Consider the following 23,023-nt stretch of genomic DNA (forward strand, 5'->3'; position numbering starts at 1 on the left):
TTTGATATCTAGTCCTAAGCTTATAGCCATCTTAAGGCAAACATAACCAAAACCTAACCACAGAGATATAAATATAAGTGATATAAATATAACACACGTAGATGATATTGGGTATCAGTGATTTATGAAATTATTTATTTATAAAAAGCAACCTAACGGAGTTACCTTAATGATGCACCCAGTATTTAATACAAAAATTAAAGCTTATGCCTATGTATATTAGTTTTAAAACGGAGTAGAATAAGGCACGTATAATCTAGATTAGGCATTGATTAGTGTTTATAAACTAAACATGGATGAACCACTAAGTCAAGCTACTAATCCAGTTGTTCAGGCTAGGTTAAACTGAACTCTGAAAGCATCCATCTCAAAACGGCCACAACTTAAGAACAGATCCTAGAATTTGATTTATTTTAAACTTTATTTTTCTGAAATAGATAGCTAAACTGTCCAGTGCAATCATCCCACACTGCAAATAGCAACACTCAGACTTAGTTAGGTAAGCTAGTCGTAGGTTACAACTAATTATTATCCCTGTGACCGATTCAGTGTAACATCTGACATCAGTCAGAATCAGACGACATTATTGATAACTACACGACTCGATAACTGACGAAAAGAGTAATTTAGTGATAATAATTATTATAAAAAGCGTTGGTAGGTTAAAACTAATTATTATCCCTGTGACCGATTCAGTGTAACATCTGACATCAGTCAAAATCAGACGACATTATTGACAACGACACGACTCGATAACTGACGAAAAGAGTGATTTAGTGATAATAATTATTATAAAAAGCGTTAAAAATAAAAAAATAAATTGTATCGCTCGTTTATATTGGCAAAAGTATTAAATAAACAGTAATACAGCTGAGGATAATGTAAGAATAGTCTTTTAATGGATTAGAAACTCATTACTCTGGAAAGTTTTATAATGTAATAAAAATTCTTATACATCAAACTATTTAATGAAGTGGAGCAAAGTCGAGTCGTCCTCTTTCTCTCTGTCTCTAGTTGACAAAATTGTATGTCAGAAGCTAATACACATCAGAAGTACAACAGTTACCTCGGAAAGTGCTTCAAGAGCTTTCTGCGCATGCGCAAGCTGAGGTGCCCGTGGGTACAGAACGCCGAGTTATGTCTTAAAATGTAAACAAATGACAATAATAGTGGAATGTTTTCTCATAAGGCCCATGTTAAATTTTCAAAAGTTTGTACTCATATTATGGCGAAAATAGAATTTTCCTGGCTATACCACTGGTCTAGAACTTATTTTTGACCCAGACCTTAGTTATTCCGTAAAAATAAACGTTTTTGTTACTGCGAACTTGCATTTGCTATTTTATATTCAGGTCGGATTTATTTAAAACTAAACATAAGAAACTCATTCGTGGTCCAAAAATCCCCCTCTTCCAAGTAAGGCTATAACGGCACATTGCAAAACGAGAAAGTTGAAATTCTCAGAAGTCATCTGTATGTTCCTCTACCTCTGCGCGCATCCCTTGCAGTGATTCAATGGTGTCAGATACGGACCAGCTTGTCGAGCAACTCTGTCGAGTGCTTGAAACTGTGCAAATGTAGTCTTCTTTTATAGAAATAAAATTACAGTTTTGTCTGTCGATTGCGTAGAATCATGCAGTTTTTTGTTATTTTTACGTTTCTAGGCTACATCTGACATCAGTCAAAATCAGACGACATTATTGACAACGACACGACTCGATAACTGACGAAAAGAGTGATTTAGTGATAATAATTATTATAAAAAGCGTTAAAAATAAAAAAATAAATTGTATCGCTCGTTTATATTGGCAAAAGTATTAAATAAACAGTAATACAGCTGAGGATAATGTAAGAATAGTCTTTTAATGGATTAGAAACTCATTACTCTGGAAAGTTTTATAATGTAATAAAAATTCTTATACATCAAACTATTTAATGAAGTGGAGCAAAGTCGAGTCGTCCTCTTTCTCTCTGTCTCTAGTTGACAAAATTGTATGTCAGAAGCTAATACACATCAGAAGTACAACAGTTACCTCGGAAAGTGCTTCAAGAGCTTTCTGCGCATGCGCAAGCTGAGGTGCCCGTGGGTACAGAACGCCGAGTTATGTCTTAAAATGTAAACAAATGACAATAATAGTGGAATGTTTTCTCATAAGGCCCATGTTAAATTTTCAAAAGTTTGTACTCATATTATGGCGAAAATAGAATTTTCCTGGCTATACCACTGGTCTAGAACTTATTTTTGACCCAGACCTTAGTTATTCCGTAAAAATAAACGTTTTTGTTACTGCGAACTTGCATTTGCTATTTTATATTCAGGTCGGATTTATTTAAAACTAAACATAAGAAACTCATTCGTGGTCCAAAAATCCCCCTCTTCCAAGTAAGGCTATAACGGCACATTGCAAAACGAGAAAGTTGAAATTCTCAGAAGTCATCTGTATGTTCCTCTACCTCTGCGCGCATCCCTTGCAGTGATTCAATGGTGTCAGATTCGGACCAGCTTGTCGAGCAACTCTGTCGAGTGCTTGAAACTGTGCAAATGTAGTCTTCTTTTATAGAAATAAAATTACAGTTTTGTCTGTCGATTGCGTAGAATCATGCAGTTTTTTGTTATTTTTACGTTTCTAGGCTATGAAGGCTCAAACGAGTCTCATCTCAATTTCTGTCAGTCTGTCTTTCTGTCTGTACCTACAAAATGTAAATTTACGCTGCCTACTCCGAGAAAACTATATTACCGATTATGATTCAAATCTTTTTCCTGCATTCACTGGATTGGTTATAGTGAGTTTTGACTATTAAAATATTTTGGTTTTTCTTTTCCGAGCTCGTTTGGCTCTTCCACCCGACCGATTTTCATGATTGAAGCCTCAAATTGAAGGTATGCACGCATAGATTTCACATCAAGCATCGGCATATTGATATTTATTTATTTAATAATGGTATTTATTTCAATACTGCGGGGCAGCATAGGTCCTCTAGTCTTATATATATATGTATTTTAAAAAATTGGTTTTTATTTTCCGAGTTCGTTTGGTTCTACTACCCGACCGATTTCCATGATTGAGGTCTTATGTTTAAGGAATGCTCGCACAGATTTCACATAAAGTATCGGCAATATTTATCTAATGTATTACTCCACCAAAAATATATATTTGATTTTTTTTATTTCTACTTCGATTTAAGATGCATTTCACCAGTTACAATTTTATCTAAACCTATATATTTAATATTTTGGTCTAAGAACCTTCAGTGAAATACCGGCTTTAATTTAAGCTATTAGTTATTGAAATCGGACGAGTTTCAAGCAAACACAAGATGAATAACCAAAATAAAACTGATATTTCATAAGGTTTTTCTATGGTTAAAAACCAATAGTTCCACTATTATTTATGTTTTTGATTTAAAATAATCCGTGAATTATATTAATTTGAGCTATTAATCTTTGGCTTTAATTTTAACTATTAATCTTTTGAAACAGTTAAAAATATAAAATGGCCTTTGGACCGTGACAGACGGAAGATGACAACAACGGAATTGAGATAATAATTGATGATTGAGATAATAGCGGAATTGAGATGAAACTTTTTTCGGATTCTTGAATGTTTAAAACGTAAAAATAATGTAAAAATTGATGATTCTGAGCAATGTACAGACAAAACTCTAATTTTATTTATATAGATTAGTACCTGTGGTGATTTTTATTAGAAATTTATTGAAGTAAATAAACAGCAAAGTTAAAAACCATCCGACCAGTGTTTTTATTTAAAAAGTACGTAGGCCTATTTGATTGGCTTTGTTTTCTGAACTAAAATATCTATTTCCTGATCTATTTTTAGTTCCTGGTTTCGAAACATAATTTGGCAAAACAATTATTTATTCATTAAACAACTTGATCGAAAAATAATTTCTAAACATTGGAGGACAATTAAAAAACTTTTGAATTCTAATAAACCTAGCTGCCGTACCTGTGTTTTACATCGGAGAGGATTTTGAAGAGAAAAAGTTTGATACACGTCACATATTTCAAATCCCACTCCAAACACGTCATGTTAATACGTTTACTTCCTTAAATTAAGAAAGTCACAATGGTAGCAAAAGTTAAAAGTTTCACAAATCGAATCGTTTCTACCTTTTGGACCGCAAAATCAAAGCACTGCATTGACAGCATTTACAGCTGACTTCGTTAAACATTCTGTTATCTACATTCTTCAAAAATGTAAACATTGTGAAACTTTGGAATCCCATGGGGCGTAACTCAAAGAAAACACGTTAAATGTAATCGGTATGTTTGTTAACCAGGTACAGGGCTACCTCTTGAATTGATATAGATAATAAATCGAAAAATGAAGAAATATAAGTTGATTGATTATTGGCTCTTACAAAAGGGTAAACAATCAAGGAACATGATTTAATTAAGTAACCACACATCACTGAGTCTATATCTTCATTCTTTCTTGTAAAAACCGCTTTGATTGTGGCTATATAAAATAGGGAAGTAAGATTTCACTGTACAACGAGCTCAAAAAGCTCGAGAACCAGCAATAAGATGGAAATAACCGGCAGAACCTTTAACCATCCACTGGTTCGCTAGTCGCTACCCCAGGTCGGTCGGTAGCCGGGTAGCCCATCAATGGAACCCGTTAGGCCCGCCCCGACCTCTTGCCCCAAGAGAGACAAGAATTTTGCCTTGTTCCATGCGCCTTTGATTGTTTGAGGCGGGAAAACTATTTGTGTGCTACGACCCGCGTAACACAGGATATTGTTTTCGTATTAGTTGGCCTTTTTCCAAGATGACCGTGACCGTTAACTTATTTTATGGACTCCCTTGGAGAATAATTCAAAACTACAAAGAACATTTCTAATCCCACAGTATACTAGCTATTTAAATTATAAATACTTCGGTGTTTGAAAAATATTTTTGGACGATAAATTTTACAGCTATTTGAAATCATCCAAGATGGCCGCTTGCCTCCAAGGACTCAACAATAGGCCTAATTGTGCGACTATAAAGCAATAACTTCCCACCTTGCGATTGCAAATTAGTTCGGTACATATTTGTATCCACAGTTGCCAGGCCGACTATTAAGACGACCAAAGATTACATTGACATTTAGGTATTTAATCTGTAGAATAGTAATTGTTAAGTAATCTGGAAGACAACTAATTAAAATGAAGTGCGAAAGATGGGTTATGCGAGTGCTCAATGCCTGAAGCATAATCCGTTTGTTTGAGGTGCGAATTTTCAAGCTTGTAGAACAAAAATAAATATCACAAAGTAGAAGGGCAGGGGTGAAAGTGACTGAAGTGACAGGATACCCGGTGGATTTTCAGTGACTGGATTCCAGTGGTATGCGGTAAAATATATAGTGACTGGCTTAGCAGCACAAATTTTACGTGACTGGCTTTCCCATGCAAATGCGGTGGTGACTGCATTAGCATAGCATTTTTTACGTAATTATATTTTAGTATTTTTAAGAAAAAAAGAGATATATACGTTCAGATATGTCTAAGCTTAAGATATTTACCAATATATATTATATATATATCATAGTCTTGAAATATATTGGGGGGTGCAACTGACTGACTTCCAGTGTATATTTTATGTGACTGGCTTCCTGGGCGCGGCCGTGTATATATATATACAGTAAATATATATATATATGTGTCCGTTAGCGCGATAACTCGAGCAAAAATGATCCGATTTTGATGAAATTTGGTACAAACGTGTAAACCTACGTTTATTTGAACGAGTTCGCGAACCAGCATGATCGGACCATGGGAACTTTATGGGGGCTTTTATGGGGTAAAAATAGGTTTTTCCCATTTTTGACCCAAAAAACATAAAATTTTGCAATTTCTTTCTAAACTATTTTGTAGAGCTTAAAAAACAAATTATTTAGTACCGTATATAGAAGCGTTATAATGCGCCAAATGGTTACGGAGAAAATTCCAAAAAATTGTAAATTTAAAATTCCCATGTTATTCTTATGGAGAATAAGTAAACTGTTGTAGTTTGCTTGTTTATAAACATATTTTGCCCAAATTTGGAAAATGTTTTTATAGGCTATCTTACTAACTATTAACATTTTACATAAAAAACACTTTTACCCTCCCTGTTGCAGCAAACCTAAGTATGTGTAAAACTGATTCTATTTAAATAGGGAATAAATGTGATATTTTTAAGGAGACATTTTAGTGTAAATCCATTCAGGGAAATGGAAATTCGCTTAGTCTGCAGGTTTGCAGCGGCGGGGGTATTTCCTTTTGTACTGTATTTTGTAATTGCTAGTATACTGTGGATAGACTACTTACAAGTCTTTTGTTTACTTTTTCCTTGTTATTCAATTCAACCAACATGGTTACTTAGCAACCCATAAGACTAATGTTAAAATAATGTGACTTTCAGTTTAATTTTTCTACGTAATTAGATTTTTGTTGGCAGTTGTAACTGTAGTAAACTCGTTTTTAGGCCAAAAATAATCTATTTACAACATTTGAAGAAAATCGTCGGAGCCGTTTTCGAGATCTTGGTACAAGCAAGCATACATACATACATACATACATACAAGCAAACATTGCTCGTATTAGAGTATAGGATTTTATGACATCACCTTGAGTTATTTTCAGTAAACCCAAGCATATTTAATTTTGAGCTGAGCGAAAATATGTCCAGGTGGTTGTTTTTTCTTACAATTTACTTTTAGCTTGAACTGTTATGTGCTTACTCAAGATGTTGGTTTGAATTGAAACTATCTCCTTTCATATAAAACATTTGTTAACAAGAAAATAGTTGGTGCAACTAAATTGGAGACTAGATTTAAAAAAAAAAAAAAAAAAAAAAACAATGGGGCTGAATAATGGGTTTCTGGAAAGAGATTCAAGTTCATCTAGCATAACCGAGATCAATAGAGTCCAGGGGCTTATAGATTGATATTCTTTGTTTATCTCTACAAGCTCCTGGGAACTAATTTTCAAAGGTAAGCTTACTAAGGTATCTCTGTCCAAGATACTCTTAAATAGTCTCCCACTAATTATACTGATACAAGTGATTGGTTGAAAATCCTTGTTAGAATATTAACATTTTTTTTTACTCTTAAGTCATTTAACATGTCTACCTGGCCTAAAACGTTAGTTCACATTAAGTCAAATTGCCTGTGACATTATTATGTTTGATTTAGGCTGTGGTTACTGTGTGTCCTTTTTTAATTTATTGATTATTTACTATGTTTATTGAATTATAGTATTGTCGAAAATGAAAATAAAGAATTAATTATTGTTATTATACAGGGTGCCGGGGGTAAGCCTCACATACTGCAGAAGACAGCAGTGTTGCCAACTATTATGGTAATGCAGGCTGTCTCACCTGGGAAGGAAGGAGACCACAAGATCATTCTGTCCCTCTCACAACCAGCAGTGCCTCTCAATTTGCTGTTTGTCGGTGAGTTGTGGTTATGTTCTGCTTCTATCATACCCTTGCGGAGCCCCACTTACGGATTGATTTCTACTGGAAGAATAATAACCTACAGAAAACTGTGAGTTGGACTCAACCAATCTTAACCCTGAGTATAAACAAATTTTACAGATCCTGAAAAATCCTCACTGGTCAAACCAACTCCATCAAAGAAGACATTCATTCCATCCTGACCTCTTGAATTCTCTGGTTTATAAATCCCACACCTGTAATCATAAATTATCCTTCATGAAAGAATGCGACAACATGAGGATAATACTCTCATTACTTACTAGATAATACTTACTTAGTTACTTGGCAATGAGTTGTGAATTTTTTAGCTGTGAAAAAAACTGAACATGCGACAGGATTGTCTCACACCTTGGCGCCCCACTGAGTTGTTACAGTGGTGTTGGGGAGATCAACCCCACAAGATAATATCAGTTGTCTGTTTGTTACAAAACTCTGTTATGTGTCTAGAGCTGGCTGCCAGTGAGGGATGGGAGAATGCAGGTTGTACAGACAGTGTGGCAGGTTTGTCTCACACCTTGGCGCCCCACTGAGTTGTTACAGTGGTGTTGGGGAGATCAACCCCACAAGATAATATTGGTTGTCTGTTTGTTACAAAACTATATTATGTGTCTAGAGCTGGCTGCCATTGAGGGATGAGAGGATGCAGGTTGTACAGACAGTGTGGCAGGTTTGTCTCACACCTTGGCACCCCACTGTGTTGTTACAGGGGTCTTGGGTGTTATATATGTATACTTAGGTCTTTACTTAATGTCAATTTACTTTGTCATGTTGGTTACATGCGAGGATAACGAGAAGGTTGTATTTCCTCCTTCTTCATATAATGGTTGTCACAAGATGTAGATGTCAAATTGTTCTATCTTCATTATGTTTTAATAAACTTGTATAGTTTGGCCAATGTAAAGTTGTTATTCTATCCAACAATTATGGCGACGAATGCGGAAATGAATTCAAAGTACATGGCCATGTTTTAGATGTTAATTAGGCCGATGCATGAAGATAATAAAAGGTGACGCCGATGGCAGGTATGTTGCAAGCATGTCGTTTTTAGGACACATCAAAGAATTTTAAGAATCTGATGACATTGAACTGTACCTAGAGCGGGTAGATCAATATTTTAAAGCTAATTCTGTTAAGGACGCCACTAAAGCTCCTATTCTTTTTAGGGCCTAAGCCTTATGGGGTTCTTAAAAAATCTAGTAGCCCCTAAATCTGTGGATTCTCTCGGATTAGAGGACATTGTCAAACATCTTAAGGCCCACTATGCTCCTAAAAAGCTTCTTATATCAGAACGCTACAAGTTCTACAAGAGGGATCAGCTCTCGGGTGAATCTGTTTCAAACTATGTCATTGAACTTAAGAGACTTGCTTCTCAGTGTAACTTTAACACATTTCTGGAGGAGGCGCTGCGGGACCGGCTGGTTTGCGGCCTCACCAACGAGGCGATACAGCGTAAGCTGCTTACGGAAAGTGATCTTACTTTTACAAGGGCAGTAGAAGTTGCGGTCTCTATGGAACTAGCTTCCAGGGAGTTAAAGGGGTTTCACGAGTCCAGTTCGGGTAATGTTCAAAAGCTGTTCCAACGCAAAAGTGGTGTGGATAAAAAGTGCACGTGTTGTGGGGAACAAAATCATGTTTGGTTTAATTGTAAATACAAGTCATATAATTGTAACATATGTAAAAAGAAAGGTCATCTAGCTAAAGTGTGTCGCAAAAAGAATGTACAGGGTACAACCTATTCAAGTAGTGGGGAAAGTAGTAGTAGACCTAAGAATAAATTTAAAGGTACAGCTAATGCTAAAAATGAAGGTAGGCCTGTTCCATTTTCTTTGAAAGAAGTAGTAGAAAAAGAGTTGAACAAACTTAAAACCAATGGAATTATCGAGCCTATTAGTCACAGTGAATGGGCTTCTAGTATAGTTGTTGTGCCTAAGCCTAACTCTGACCAAGTCAGAATTTGTGGTGATTTTAAGAATGTAAATCAATGTTTGAAAACTGAGCACTATCCGTTACCTTGTATTGAGCATTTGTTTCAGCCTTTATCTAATGGTAAGGTGTTTACTGTACTAGACATATCTAATGCTTTTCAGCAGTTAAAGGTTTGTGAGGAATCCAGACCCTATTTGACTATAAATACCCATTTGGGTTTGTTTAGGTACACTAGGCTACCTTTTGGTATTTCGTCGGCTCCGTCCATCTATCAGTCGATAATGGATCGGGTGCTTCAGGGTATTCCCAGTGTAGGCTGTTACATTGATGATGTAATCATATCAGGCTATGATTTACAAAGTTGTAAACTTAGAGTTGAGGTCAGAGTTAATAATTGTTGGATAGAATAAGAACTTCACATTGGCCAAACTATACAAGTTTATTAAAACATAATGAAGATAGAACAATTTGACGTCTACATCTTGTGACAACCATTATATGAAGAAGGAGGAAATACAACCTTCTCGTTATCCTCGCATGTAACCAACATGACAAAGTAAATTGACATTAAGTAAAGACCTAAGTATACATATATAACATTCTCCCCTCCTTATGTCAAGGCTTGTAACAAAATAAAAATTTTACTTCCACATGAATTTAACAAAATAACTGAATTTTACAACATAACTGAATTTAACAATATAACTGTTGAGTTAGGCCTTTTTAAATTATTATTATTATTTTTTTTTTTTTTTACAGACAGAAGAAACTAAAACTAACAACAACTTTCAAGTTACATAATGATGAAGACAATAAAATTTAAAATCACAACTTTCAAGTTACATCTGGTAAAGACAATAACAACTTACAACTTAAATCAAAATTAACCAATTTTCATGTTCTACTGTATACACTGTACTGTATACAAACTTGATGAAATTAAATAATATTTAAACATCTTACACTAACAAAAATAATTCTTCAGTAAAAAACAATATAATATAATACAACAATATAGCAATTCTTCAGTACAAAACAATAGGCCTATTTACAATTCATAGGTTTAATCGGTCAGGAGCCTTCTTGTTTCTAACAGCCCTACCTTGGCTCAACGACATCTGAACAGGTTCCTCCGATCTAGCGAGCTTACTAGCCTGATCATTACCAAGTGTCTGCTCTACAGGTTCATCATGTCTTGCATACTTATCAGGAGACAATTTTGGTTTAGGACTACGAGTTGCGACATTTCTTTTAGGACTGTCAACATTCTGACTTCTATCAGGTACATCATTAGGGCTCACGAACATGGGAGCAGTTACTTTTGTTAACAACCTAGACTCTGGTTTACAAAAATATGGCTTGAGGTGATCTGCATGAACAAACCTAGTTTGGTCCTTAACCTGAGCTGTATAAGTTACATTACTTAATTTTCTTACAATCACACCTGGAAACCACTTAATTTCCTCTCCCCTGACACTACGAACAAGTACATTATCACCTGGCACAAAACATCTTGTTTGCCTACCATTCTTAACTAGCCTATTAGCTATATCAGATCTCTTTTTCTTAAGACTATTACACAGATTTGGCTTAAGACTAGAGAGACGGGTTCTCAGTTGACACTTGAGAAAAAGCTCAGAAGGAGCTTGGCCAGTAAAAGAATGAGGAGTTGTTCGATAAGCGAACAAAAAATTATCAATTCTATGCTGCAAACTGATATTTTGTTTTGAAAGAAATTTACTTTCAATAAGTGAACTTAACAAACTTTTCTTAAATGTCTGAACCGACCGTTCAATCATTCCATTTGATGACGGATGGTATGGTGGGCTATGGATCAATTTGATTCCATTCATTTCACAAAACTTTTCAAACTCTAAACTACTGAAAGGAGGACCATTATCTGATACAATTTTCTCTGGTAGACCATAGCTTGAGAACAATGTTCTCAGTTTACATATCGTACAACTAGCATTTGTACTATCCATAATGAATATTTCAGTCCACTTTGAGAAACTATCAATGACAAGAAGAAAATTCTTATTGTCCTTCTTAGCAAAATCAATATGCAAACACTCCCACCTTCGGGTAGAAACAGACCAAGGGGTTAGCGGGACTTTAGGAGCCGCATTTTGAGATAATTGACAAACTTGACAATACTTAACAACATTAATAATATCATCTTCAAGGTTAGGCCACCATACATAACTACGTGCCAACATTTTCATCCTAAGTATGCCAGGGTGTTCTTCATGTAAGAGAGCCAACACCTCTTTCCTTAACTTATATGGAATAATCAATCTGTTACCCCACAAAATACAACCCTGATCAATAGACAACTCATCTCTACGTTTGAAAAAAGGTTCTAATTCCTTTTCAACAAACTTTGGCCAACCAACCAAAGTCAAATCCAAAACTTTTGAAAGCAAAACATCTTTTTTTGTTTCGGCAGCAATGTCATATGCAGACAAAGGCTTACATCGAGTAGGAGATAAATAATTTACTTCACAACTAATAGGATCATCCGTATTAGGCAAGGGCGAGCGAGACAAAAAATCAGCACGACCTATGTCGGTACCCTTACAATACTCTACCTTATAATTATATGACGAGAGAAGCAATGCCCATCTCTGCATACGAACTGCTGCCATTGCGGGTATGTTTTTACTGGGGTGCAGTATGATCGACAAAGATTTGTTATCTGTTTGCAAAATAAAAGATCGTCCATACAAGTATTTATGATATTTCTTTAACCCAAACACAATTGCTAACGCTTCTCTTTCTATGTGCGCATAGTTTTGTTCATGTTTCGACAAAGTACGAGATGCGAAATGTATCGGTTTCTCGCTACCATCTGATTCTCTGTTTGAGATTACTGCACCAACACCTACTGAACTTGCATCACAACAAAGCACAAGTTCCTTTTTTGGATCATAATGACATAAAACATTGTACTTTTTTAACCAAGTCTTACTGTCTTCGAAGGTATGCATTTGCTCTTCACCAAATATAAATTTAACATCTTTTTGCAATAGCCTATACAATGGTTCAAGCTTTGTTGACATATTCGGAATGAACTTATGATAATAGTTTAATAAACCTAAATAGGCTTTTAACTCTTTCACATTTTGAGGGGGCCTAGTTTCCTGCAAGGCTTCAATTTTACTTAACATGGGATGCAACCCTTGTTCATCTATCACATAACCTAAGTACTCTACCCTAGGTTAAAAAAACTTGCACTTCTTTTCATTTACATTGGGAAGATCAACCCCACAAGATAAATATCAGTTGTCTGTTTGTTACAAAACTATATTATGTGTCTTAGAGCTGGCTGCCAGTGAGGGATGGGAGGATGCAGGTTGTACAGACAGTGTGGCAGGTTTGTCTCACACCTCGGCGCCCCACTGTGTTGTCACGGTGGTCTTGGGGAGATCAACTCCCCGGTATCGTCTGCAGGCTGACAACGCGGCAGCTCTGTGTTTGGTTCTCTCACAACTTACCGCCAGAGTAGAGGGGTAAGGCCTCTTTGTGTCTGTTGACAAACTGTATTCATCTATTTTATTAAGTTGAACACTGTTACAAAGGTTACATCATACATCAAAGAAGCAATTAGCCTACAAATGATGGTATAAAATAAACAAAAATGGCATTATTTATTTATAAAATAAACTACTCTTATCTCCTTTTTCATATTGATAGAAAAGTCACAAATAAACACGAAACACAGTTAAGTCAAATAGGCCTACTTTCAGTGGAATATATTATTATAGTACTAGGCAAGAGTCAATAAAATTCCTATTTTAATAACTTTAATACTGTAATGTATTAATTGATGCTTTCCAAATACATCGTAATACAGTACAGAACCTTTTGTCGACATTAAAGATACAAGCGACCATTTTGTTAAAAACAGGACGTTTATTTATAGCCTCTCACTGGAGGCTCGAGGCACAAAAACTATCTTGACCTTGGAGTTGTTAACGCCTTCCTTACAAGTTGCGTTGTTTGTTTACTTCGGCGATAAGATAATCAGTTCTCAAAATCGTAACGCACTTTATGATGTTATAAATTTGCCGCACAGATAACAAATCAGATCAGATGTGCTCGAGCTACGAACGATGATGACAAACTGACAATAGGCTATGCTATATTTTTTGTGCTCAACACAAAATAGCTTATTGTTAGTCATATCCTGTGGAGATATGCGTATGGCTCAGTTCTCATCGCCCAGCGTGGGAGCGGAAATGCAGAGATTCCTAGAAAGCGGCGGTTAAACCGAGCTGCTCTCAAATCAAGGTCGGTTAAAACAAACTGTATTATTTTACGATCGGTTGGTGTCTACCAACCGGGAAATCCGCGAAAACCGGGAATTGTACTTAAATTTTTACTGGCCATGAAATGTACGGGAATTGTCCTTAAATGCCAGACAATGTCCTTAAATTTTTAATGGGCCATAATTTTATTGATCGCTAGTTGGTTAGGAGCACATAAAAGGTTTATCAGATGTTTGTTTACATTTTCATAATTTATTACTAAAGTAATTATGCAATAAAAATCCCATTAACAATCTCAAACACATTAATATTTTATCACGACAATCAAGTGTCAAGTCAAGTACTTCCAAGAACTGTTGACTCAGCAGCTAGCTCATAAAAGTTGTATCACTTTTATTCCTTTACAACTTCTTTTTTTATTACTAGGGTAGTTATTATTAGATCCCAAACCTATTTTATCGTGAAAATAATAGCTTTATAATGGCTGTTAGATTTCACTTCTTACTTGTACTTTCGGCTTGAAGATTCAATTTGCCGGCCAGTGCCTAGTGCCATAAAACTGTTTATGGTTTCATATTAAACATGTAAATAATCTACAGTCTTATTTTGTAAGTTAACCCCTTTTTTATAGACATTTTATCTTTCAATTGACAAAACCACAAGCATTGTTGTTTGCATTAATGTTTTATCACTATTTAGGCCTGCTTGGTTTCAAATTAGGTCATTCCATTTTCTGTATCTTTGTCTTATATTGTTGGCTATTCAGGTTTCAATGTTTTTGTTTCCCATATATTTATTTATTGAGTTGTATGCTTTAGGCAATCAAAATCTTATGAACTAGAATGATGATAGTAACTTTGCTGCTATTATAACCTCATTGTTTGTTACTCAGTTTATATAGGCCCTCCTAAATAATTAGGTCTAGGCCTGGGTATTTTGATTCTTGAAAGAGCTGTAAAATATATTAAGAAAATGTAATTGAGCCTATAAGATAAACAACTAATGATTGCTATGTGTCGATATTAACTTTACAAATGAAAATACAATAATCTTACTCTGTGCTTATTGCTTATTTATAGCCGCTTACCATACCTTGATTTTGTACTAAGAATTGAGTAACAATATGCAATAAAGATTTTTTTTCAAAAGTAGTCGAGAACCTAACGTTGTGCCAGGGCGAATCATGCCAAATTAATCCGCCTGGATCGGATAAGCTATGTTATGAAGTTTACGTGACGGATGGAGATATTTGTCGCTATCGCAGGAGACAATGATTGATTTTGAAATGAATTGAATTGAAATGATTGCGTTTCGCTGTTACACTATAAAAGCTTTACCTAAAGTATAGGTAGGCCTATGTTTGTTTACTTTCAATAAATTTCTATTTTGTAATTTTTAACTCTTATCTATTATTATTTACTTTTCTCTCTGGTACAACTACAGTGAATAACAAGATTAATACAGTTTGACAAATCAGGAAAATTATTCGGTAGGCCTAATGACACCTAACGACAAAGGTTACGGCAAAGTGTCCTTAAATGTACGGGAATTGTCCATGAATTTTTTATCCAGAATGTAGTAGACACCCTGATTTCAGAGTTAAATTTGGAGATAGCATTACAAAATTGTACCCAATTCAAGCTGGCGTTCCCCAAGGAAGTGTTCTTGGACCTGTACTATATACGCTGTTTACAGCCGATTTACCTGAAAATGTGAATACTTCTGTGGCCACTTTTTCTGACGATACTGCTATTTTAGCGTCCCATCCTGATACAGTGGAAGCTTCACTTAATCTTCAAAATTCACTAGACGACTTAGAAGAATGGTTGCAAACATGGAAAATAAAAGTGAATGAGAGCAAATCTACTCATGTGACCTTCACTACCAGATTAGGTACTTGTCCTCCTGTAACCTTAAATAATGTTCAAATTCCTCAATCCCACGAGGTGAAATATCTCGGCATGACGATTGACAAAAGATTGACATGGAAAAACCACATCTGGAACAAAAGAATGCATCTAAATTTAAAATTTAAAAATCTTTCCTGGCTCCTAAATAGTAAATCAAAATTGACCATTGCAAACAAATTATTACTATACAAAGTAATCCTGAAGCCAATTTGGACTTATGGAATCCAACTGTGGGAAACATCCAGTATGTTGAACATAAACATCATCCAACGATTTCAGTCAAAAGTTTTAAGGTTCATTCTGCAAGCCCCGTGGTATGTTAATAACAATATCCTTCACAAGGACAGTGGAACGGTTGAAGAGGAAATAACCAAATTTAGTGCAAAATATCTTAAGAAACTTGAAAATCACCCTAATCACCTGGCTCTAAACCTCTTGGACAACAGTACCAGTATATACAGGCTAAAAAGGATTCATGTTTTGGATCTAAGCACACGTTTTGTTTGAACAATTTAATTTTCCCTTGTTTATTTACATATTTATTTTTTCATTGAAATATTTTTAAGTTAGCTCTGTCAATGGACAGAGATTAACTAACGTTTTATTAAAAGTTGTTATTGTATTTGCTAAATGTTCTAAAAACGAACAGATTGTAAATAAAATTGTGATAAAAAAAAAAAAAACTTAAGGGCTAAAGTTTGGAAGGAGGCGCTATCTGTTGACATTAGATCAAACTCATTTCCCTTTGTTTACAAATAACATATGGACGTAGTTTGAAATAGTTTTTAAGGTTAACCACAGACTGCAGGACTTAAAACTTCCAGAGTAAAGCCGGAATAGATATTTTCATTTAAACGTCTGTTAAATAAGTCTGGTTCATAAAATAGTTTCCTAGCAAAACTTGATAACACATTGTCCGTAATATTTGAATTAATTTAACTTGCTTCTTATTTTACTGAATTACCATGTAGTTTTGGTTACAGTTCGGTGTGATGAACAAGTGAATGTTTGAAAGTGATTATTCTTAGTGCAGTTACCTACCCGTTGCATTACCGTATCACGTAATTTACAATGTATATCAAAATTCCGTTGTAGTGTTTTCTGTTGTTTGGTTAACTTACGTATTTTTACGTACTATACTTTCAGAAAGTTATTGGAAACTCCCAATCTGAAAACAGGGCTGCGAGGCTTAGATCTAAAATTCGTCAATTCAATTTTACCTTTGCCATGGTCAGCTGTGAAGCTCATTTAGATGAGAGGATCACACAGGGGATCTACAATTTAAAGATCCATGACACATGTTATCTCCGAGTAAATAATCTAATACCTTTAGAAGGTCATCGGGAACCCGCACAGATGTATAGTTGAGTACGACGTTGGCACTGGAACCCAACAGCGCTTGAAACCCAATTCAAACAAAAATGCCAGGAAAAAATATGCGGGAATAAGGTCACATTGCCAACCTATTTGCCTAATCTTTTAAAATTATGGCAGAATTTTAGAGGATTTTTAGAAGGGACGAGAGGTCCGATGAGTACAGTGAGATTCATGTGCTTACTTATGCTACTTAAATAAATGTCGCAGCTATTTTTAAAGCTGAAACAGAGCACAGCCTGGCCAAATAAATCATAGGTCTTTTTCAAAAACTAATAATGTTAAACGCGAATCCGTTCTAGATCCGTCGTTAGATCCACTTGCTTACCCTCTTATGTTCCCAACCGGAGACTTTCGTTGGCGCCCCTAATTTAAACACGCCTAAAAACATAACATATAGGTAGTACAAATAACATAACATATAGGTAGTACAAATAATTTAACAATGCTATAGTACGTGTCGTACTGGTTAGTGAAAGAGTGTCTCTGTGTCCAGTGAAGTGAATGAGCAGTCTGAGAAAGTATGTGATAAAGTTAAATCCCCCCCCCATTATCACTCCTGGCCCCTTCTCCTTCTCAGAGATGGTAAAGGGAGTAGATACTAATTGTCAACCCACATCTTATAGTGAAACCTCAAAAACAAATAATATTCAAGAATGTAATTTTTTAGAGATAAGGCAGGCAGTGTTCACAGCGGAATGACAGCTATACATAAAAATAAAACAAGGATTCTTAAAGACGAGAGTCTATTAATATTGAATATTAACATACAGGGCCTGAGGAGCTCAAAAATTGATTTAGAATTATCTCTAGATATTAACAAACTAAGTCCAGCAGTGATGACTATCTGTGAACACTGGCTCAATGAGTCAAACTACTATGTTGCACATACAATTCATAACTATAAGCTAATTTCAATAAGTGTAAGAGATACAAAACAGAAGGGAGGTGTATGTATATTGGTTAGGAATGATATAAAAGCAACTGAATGTAGCAGCATAAAAAAGATTTATGAGGAATCGGTTTTTGAATGTGTGGGGGTAACTCTCGATTTATCTGTAGGATGCAATGGAGAAAAATATTTGGTTGTAGCCATATATAGAACACCAAACAGCAGCTTTAAGCATTTCATAGATAAACTTACTCATCTTCTAAACCTGTTAGCAAACTCAAAAAAAAATAAAAACATATTTTTGTGTGGAGATTTTAATATTAACCAGCTGAGTAATGACAATGAAAAGCATACTTTTAATTCTGTTCTGAAGTCTTTTAATTTCAAAGTTACTATACTGACACCTACAAGAATAACAAAACTTTCTAGGACATGTATCGACAACATTATCACTAAGATAGGGACCAGAAATGTACGGGTAGAGGTAATAGAATTGGGTTTATCTGATCACACTGCTCAGTTATTGTTCGTAAAAAACAAAAATATAGTTACTAAGAAGGAAATTATTTCAACCAGATTGTTAAGTTCTAAGAAAAGAATTGAACATTTTTCTAATCTGTTAAGTAAGGAGGACTGGTCTATGTGTTTGTCTTCGGCAGATAGTAATGAAGCTTATAACAGTTTTTTCTCTGTATTCTATGATTTGTTTTTGCAATGTTTTCAAACTAGAACATTTACTTCAAATAAAAATTCTAAATATGGGTGTGACTGGATGACAAAAGGATTAAAAATCTCAAGTAGGAATAAAAAAGAACTCCATAAAAAATCAAAGCAGACTTCTGACCCAAGTTTTCAAATGTACTATAAAAACTACAAAAAGATCTTTAAAAGACTTGTATTTGCAGCAAAAAAAATAGTATATCTTCAAAAATCAAGCATTCCAATAACATTGCAAAAACAACATGGCAAGTAGTTAGGAAAGAGACTGGATTTATCTCAGATGGTTTTCATTGTAATGAGTTGTTAATTGGTGACAATAACATTGTAAAGGATCCAAGAGATATAGCTGAGGTTTTTAATGACCATTTTAGTAGTGTGGGGCAACAGTCTTCCATAGGGGGTTCAGTTCAGGATGCAATAAATTACATAAATAATGCAAAGATACAAAGCTTAACTTTTTCATTTAGTCCAATCACAAAAAGAGATATGATTAAGACTATAGCAGGCTTGTCGGCTAAACAGTCATCTGGATGGGATGAAATCCCAGTTTCATTAATTAAAGAAATTAGTAGTATCATTTTGAATCCATTGGTGCACATCTCAAATATTGTATTACATACTGGAATTTTTCCTGACAAACTAAAATTTTCCAACATTTTTCCAATTTATAAGAAAAACTGTAATAGAAGTTTAGATAACTATAGACCAGTAGCACTGCTTCCATCATTTTCAAAAATTTTGGAGAAGATCATATTAAATCAAATGGTTACTCATTTAGAAAAGTATAATCTTATTAACGAAAAACAATTCGGTTTTAGACAGGGAAGATCAACCCAGATGGCAGTATTTGAGCTGGTGAGTGACTTGTTGAGGGCCTTGGATGAATCGCAGACAACATTTGGAGTTTTCTGTGATTTGTCCAAGGCTTTTGATTGTGTCAGCCACGAACTGCTGCTAACCAAAATGAGTTATTATGGATTTAGAGGCATAGCACATGACCTGTTTGAATCTTATCTGACAAAACGATTCCAAAGAGTTAAAATGTTCGATGATGACAGAATTGCTCACTTCTCAACTTGGAGGGAGGTTGTCTGTGGGGTGCCGCAGGGATCTATTTTAGGGCCAGTATTGTTTCTGTTGTACATTAATGATTTGCCAATCAACATTAATATTCCACTTTACCTTTTTGCAGACGACACTACAGCAATAATTATGGGTCAAAACAAACAAATAACAAAAGTAAAGCTTTTAAATACTCTCCAAGAAATATCTGACTGGCTATCCAAAAACTGTCTTAGTTTGAATTGAATTGCTCCAAAACAAAAATCTTAGCTTTCACTTCTAACAATAGAAACAAACAAATAAATGAGGAATTCCTCATGCCAAATGAAGAACTTTGTGAAAATTCCCTTAGTGTGAACTTTCTAGGTTTTACACTTCAGGACAACTTAAAATGGCATGATCAAATTCTGGCCATACAAAAAAACCTTAATAAATCTCTTCATGCTATTAGAACTATTGCCAACATCTCAGATATAAAGACATGTCTTCAGGTTTATCATGGTTATTTTTTATCAATTGTTAGGTACAGCATCATCCTTTGGGGTGGGACATCAGTAATTGACAAGATATTCAAGTTACAAAAAGAGGCCATTCGAGCAATGTTTAAACTAAAATTTAGAAAATCATGTAAACAATATTTCAAAAATTCTAAACTATTAACTGTACCAGCTCTTTATATTTTTGAAGTTCTGAAATTCTTTAAAAAACATCAACAATATTTTTCAAATAACAGTCTGGGGACTCAGGGTACAAGAAACACAGACACTCTGCGGTACCCTAAACATAGATTGTCTCTTTTGGAGAAGGGTCCATATTACATGGCAATTAAACTGTTTAATCACCTTCCACCAGAGATAAAAAAAGAAAAAAAAACTAACACATTTTTAAAAAAACTGGAAACTCATCTAGTTGCAACATGTCCTTATAAAGTGAACGATTTTTTTTTTAAATGAGCACATCTGTCTGAGTCAGGGGTATTGTACTGTATATATTCTCATTTTTGTTAGACTGTATCTTATCCATTGTATTTGATTTTTTAATAATTAATTGTAATAATTGTAATTGTAATTAATTGTAATAATTAATTTACACTCTAGCATAATGGACATGCCATCTGTTACATGAGCTATGCTCAAATTTGTAATGTTTTTTATGGCAAATAAAGAGTTTGAGTTTGAGTTTGAGTTTGAAAGAGAGAGATTTAATATAATAAATAGAAAAATTAAGCTGTTTGTCGGATTTATAAGGTATGTAACCTATTTATTATGTTGAATTCAACAGCTCAGGAGCTAGAATGGAAATGAATTTTAAGAGCGATTTAGCTTGCTACAAAAAGTTTAAAAACTCACTACAGTGTGTGGTTGACATCTATGTTCTCATAGAGGGCACCCACCTACAGTACATAAGAGATAGGATAGACAAAGCATTACGAGAGCGGATCTATATTTAAATATTGTATACAACTTTTACAATCTTTTCACAACATTATATTTTTCATATTTATATAATCATTCAGAAATTACTTTAGAGTGACTCTTAGATTAAGTCTTGCTGTTTATTTTTTTACTAGACAATAGACAATTAATCTTTATTTACACAGTCATTAAGAATAGTAGTAGCGTCAATTTAGCTCTCAATTTACTGGTTATTCTTTCAATTACAGCCTGCAGTTTTGCTCGGTTTCGAGCAACAGGTTATCTAGTATAAATAATAATGGTACAGACACTAGGTATAGTTATTAAAAAAGATCAAGTATGGCTTTTAGTAGAGGGAGATCAGCAATACTTATAGAATGTACAGTCTAACCTTGATATAACGAACCTCAATATAACGAATTCTTGATATAACGAATTTTTTTTAATCCCCTAGAACTCTCCATAAGAGACTATGTATATTTTACCTCTACATAACGAACAAACCATAACAACGACCTTGATTTAACGAGTTTTTCGTGATTTCGGCTACCGTCCTATCACGGAGCAGTCAGTAGCTTACAAAACTTTCTACTGTTTTGTTTTGTTTTTTACATGGTTTATGACTACGCAATGTAGTGTTTGGCTAGGTTTTAGGAGGGTTAGAACAAGCTGTGATTTTAAACTTACAGTTTTTAACCTGTACCAAGGTCAATGCCATTGTCATGATTGCGCAATATTCGAGATCCCTCACCTTTATTATGCCGGATAATTTAGGTTCTACCATTGACTATTGGATACAGAAGGTTCTACTGTACAATGAACACTGTACTGTAAAGTATTGTAGCCGATGCTGGCGATGCTACTTTAATTGTGTTTTAATGAGGTCAAATCCCGGCCTATATTGACCGACGCTGGTTATGAACCTCGACTTAGCGAAATTCCTGCAAACCTAACCTCTATATAACGAACCTCATTTTAACGAAATCCTTGATATAACGAATATTCAGTTCGGTCCCTTCAGATTCGTTATACTGAGGTTGGACTGAATTTTAATCTACACTATTACAGACACAAACGTTGTATTTTATTGTGGCTTAGCTTTAGCTGTGAACGAACGTTTTTAAATTATGATGATGTCACATGGTGAGTGGTGGAAAGGCTCTCCTTTAATACTCTCTCAATGGATTATTTGTAAGGAATCGTTGGTGGACTAACGTTTCCTGTGTAAGTCCGGTCAGCTGTGCCTCGCACACTACGTCACAATCTGGCTGATTGGAGGAGGGGGGGATGCGCGTGCACACACCTTCTTTTATACGCCTTGCAAGGGACCAAGATCTTTTAAAGAAACAAGAGCCGAAAACCTTCCAGTTCATTACTACCACCAGAAAAAAGGCTCGATCGATCAACGAATATTTAAAGACTGGTTCGATAACAAGTTCGTTCCCCAGGTTAGAGAGCACCTTAGGTAAAAAAATCTACCCGAAAAAGCTAAGCTTCTTCTGGATAATGCTCTGTCCCACCCTGGATAAAGTGTGTTAAAATTGGACGATGGAAATTTCTGTGTGAAGTTTTTGCCTCCAAACGTCACGGCCCTTGATCAACCCATGGATCAAGGTGTCATTGCTTTGATAAAGAAAAAATACAGGACGGCTTTGCTGAAGAAAAGGGTCAATGAAGAAGATGACTTAAAGACGTTCTTCAAAGACTACACGGTTCTTGACAGCATTTATGACATTAACAATGCTTGGAAATCTGTCAAGCTGTCTATTCTTTATGAAATCCTGGCGGAAAATTTTGCCGAATGTAGAGACTATTCAAGAGGAAGACAAAAACGACATTCCACTCAGTATCCTAGCTAATTTAGCTAAATCTGTTGCCGTAAATGAGGAAAATATCGTTGAGTGGATTGAATGTGGTGCCAGTAATCTGGATTTTGAGTACCTTACAGATGAAAGCATCATAAATCA

At 34.9% G+C, this 23,023-nt stretch overlaps 1 protein-coding gene across 1 annotated transcript in view; it reads left to right on the plus strand.

Annotated features, from left to right (window-relative positions):
- Positions 1 to 23,023, plus strand: part of LOC128986798 (protein PTHB1-like) — a 154,603-nt gene that overhangs the window by 73,171 nt on the left and 58,409 nt on the right. Inside the window, exons 10-11 of the mRNA XM_054407320.1 lie at positions 7,291 to 7,441; positions 12,735 to 12,924. Of these exons, the coding sequence (XP_054263295.1) occupies positions 7,291 to 7,441; positions 12,735 to 12,924 (341 nt within the window). The remainder of the gene's footprint in view (positions 1 to 7,290; positions 7,442 to 12,734; positions 12,925 to 23,023) is intronic.

The sequence above is a fragment of the Macrosteles quadrilineatus genome, unplaced genomic scaffold (assembly GCF_028750875.1).
Source record: "Macrosteles quadrilineatus isolate MER2022 unplaced genomic scaffold, UCM_ALF_1.0 Scaffold_2__2_contigs__length_208266976, whole genome shotgun sequence".
Classification (NCBI taxonomy): Eukaryota; Metazoa; Arthropoda; class Insecta; order Hemiptera; family Cicadellidae; genus Macrosteles; species Macrosteles quadrilineatus.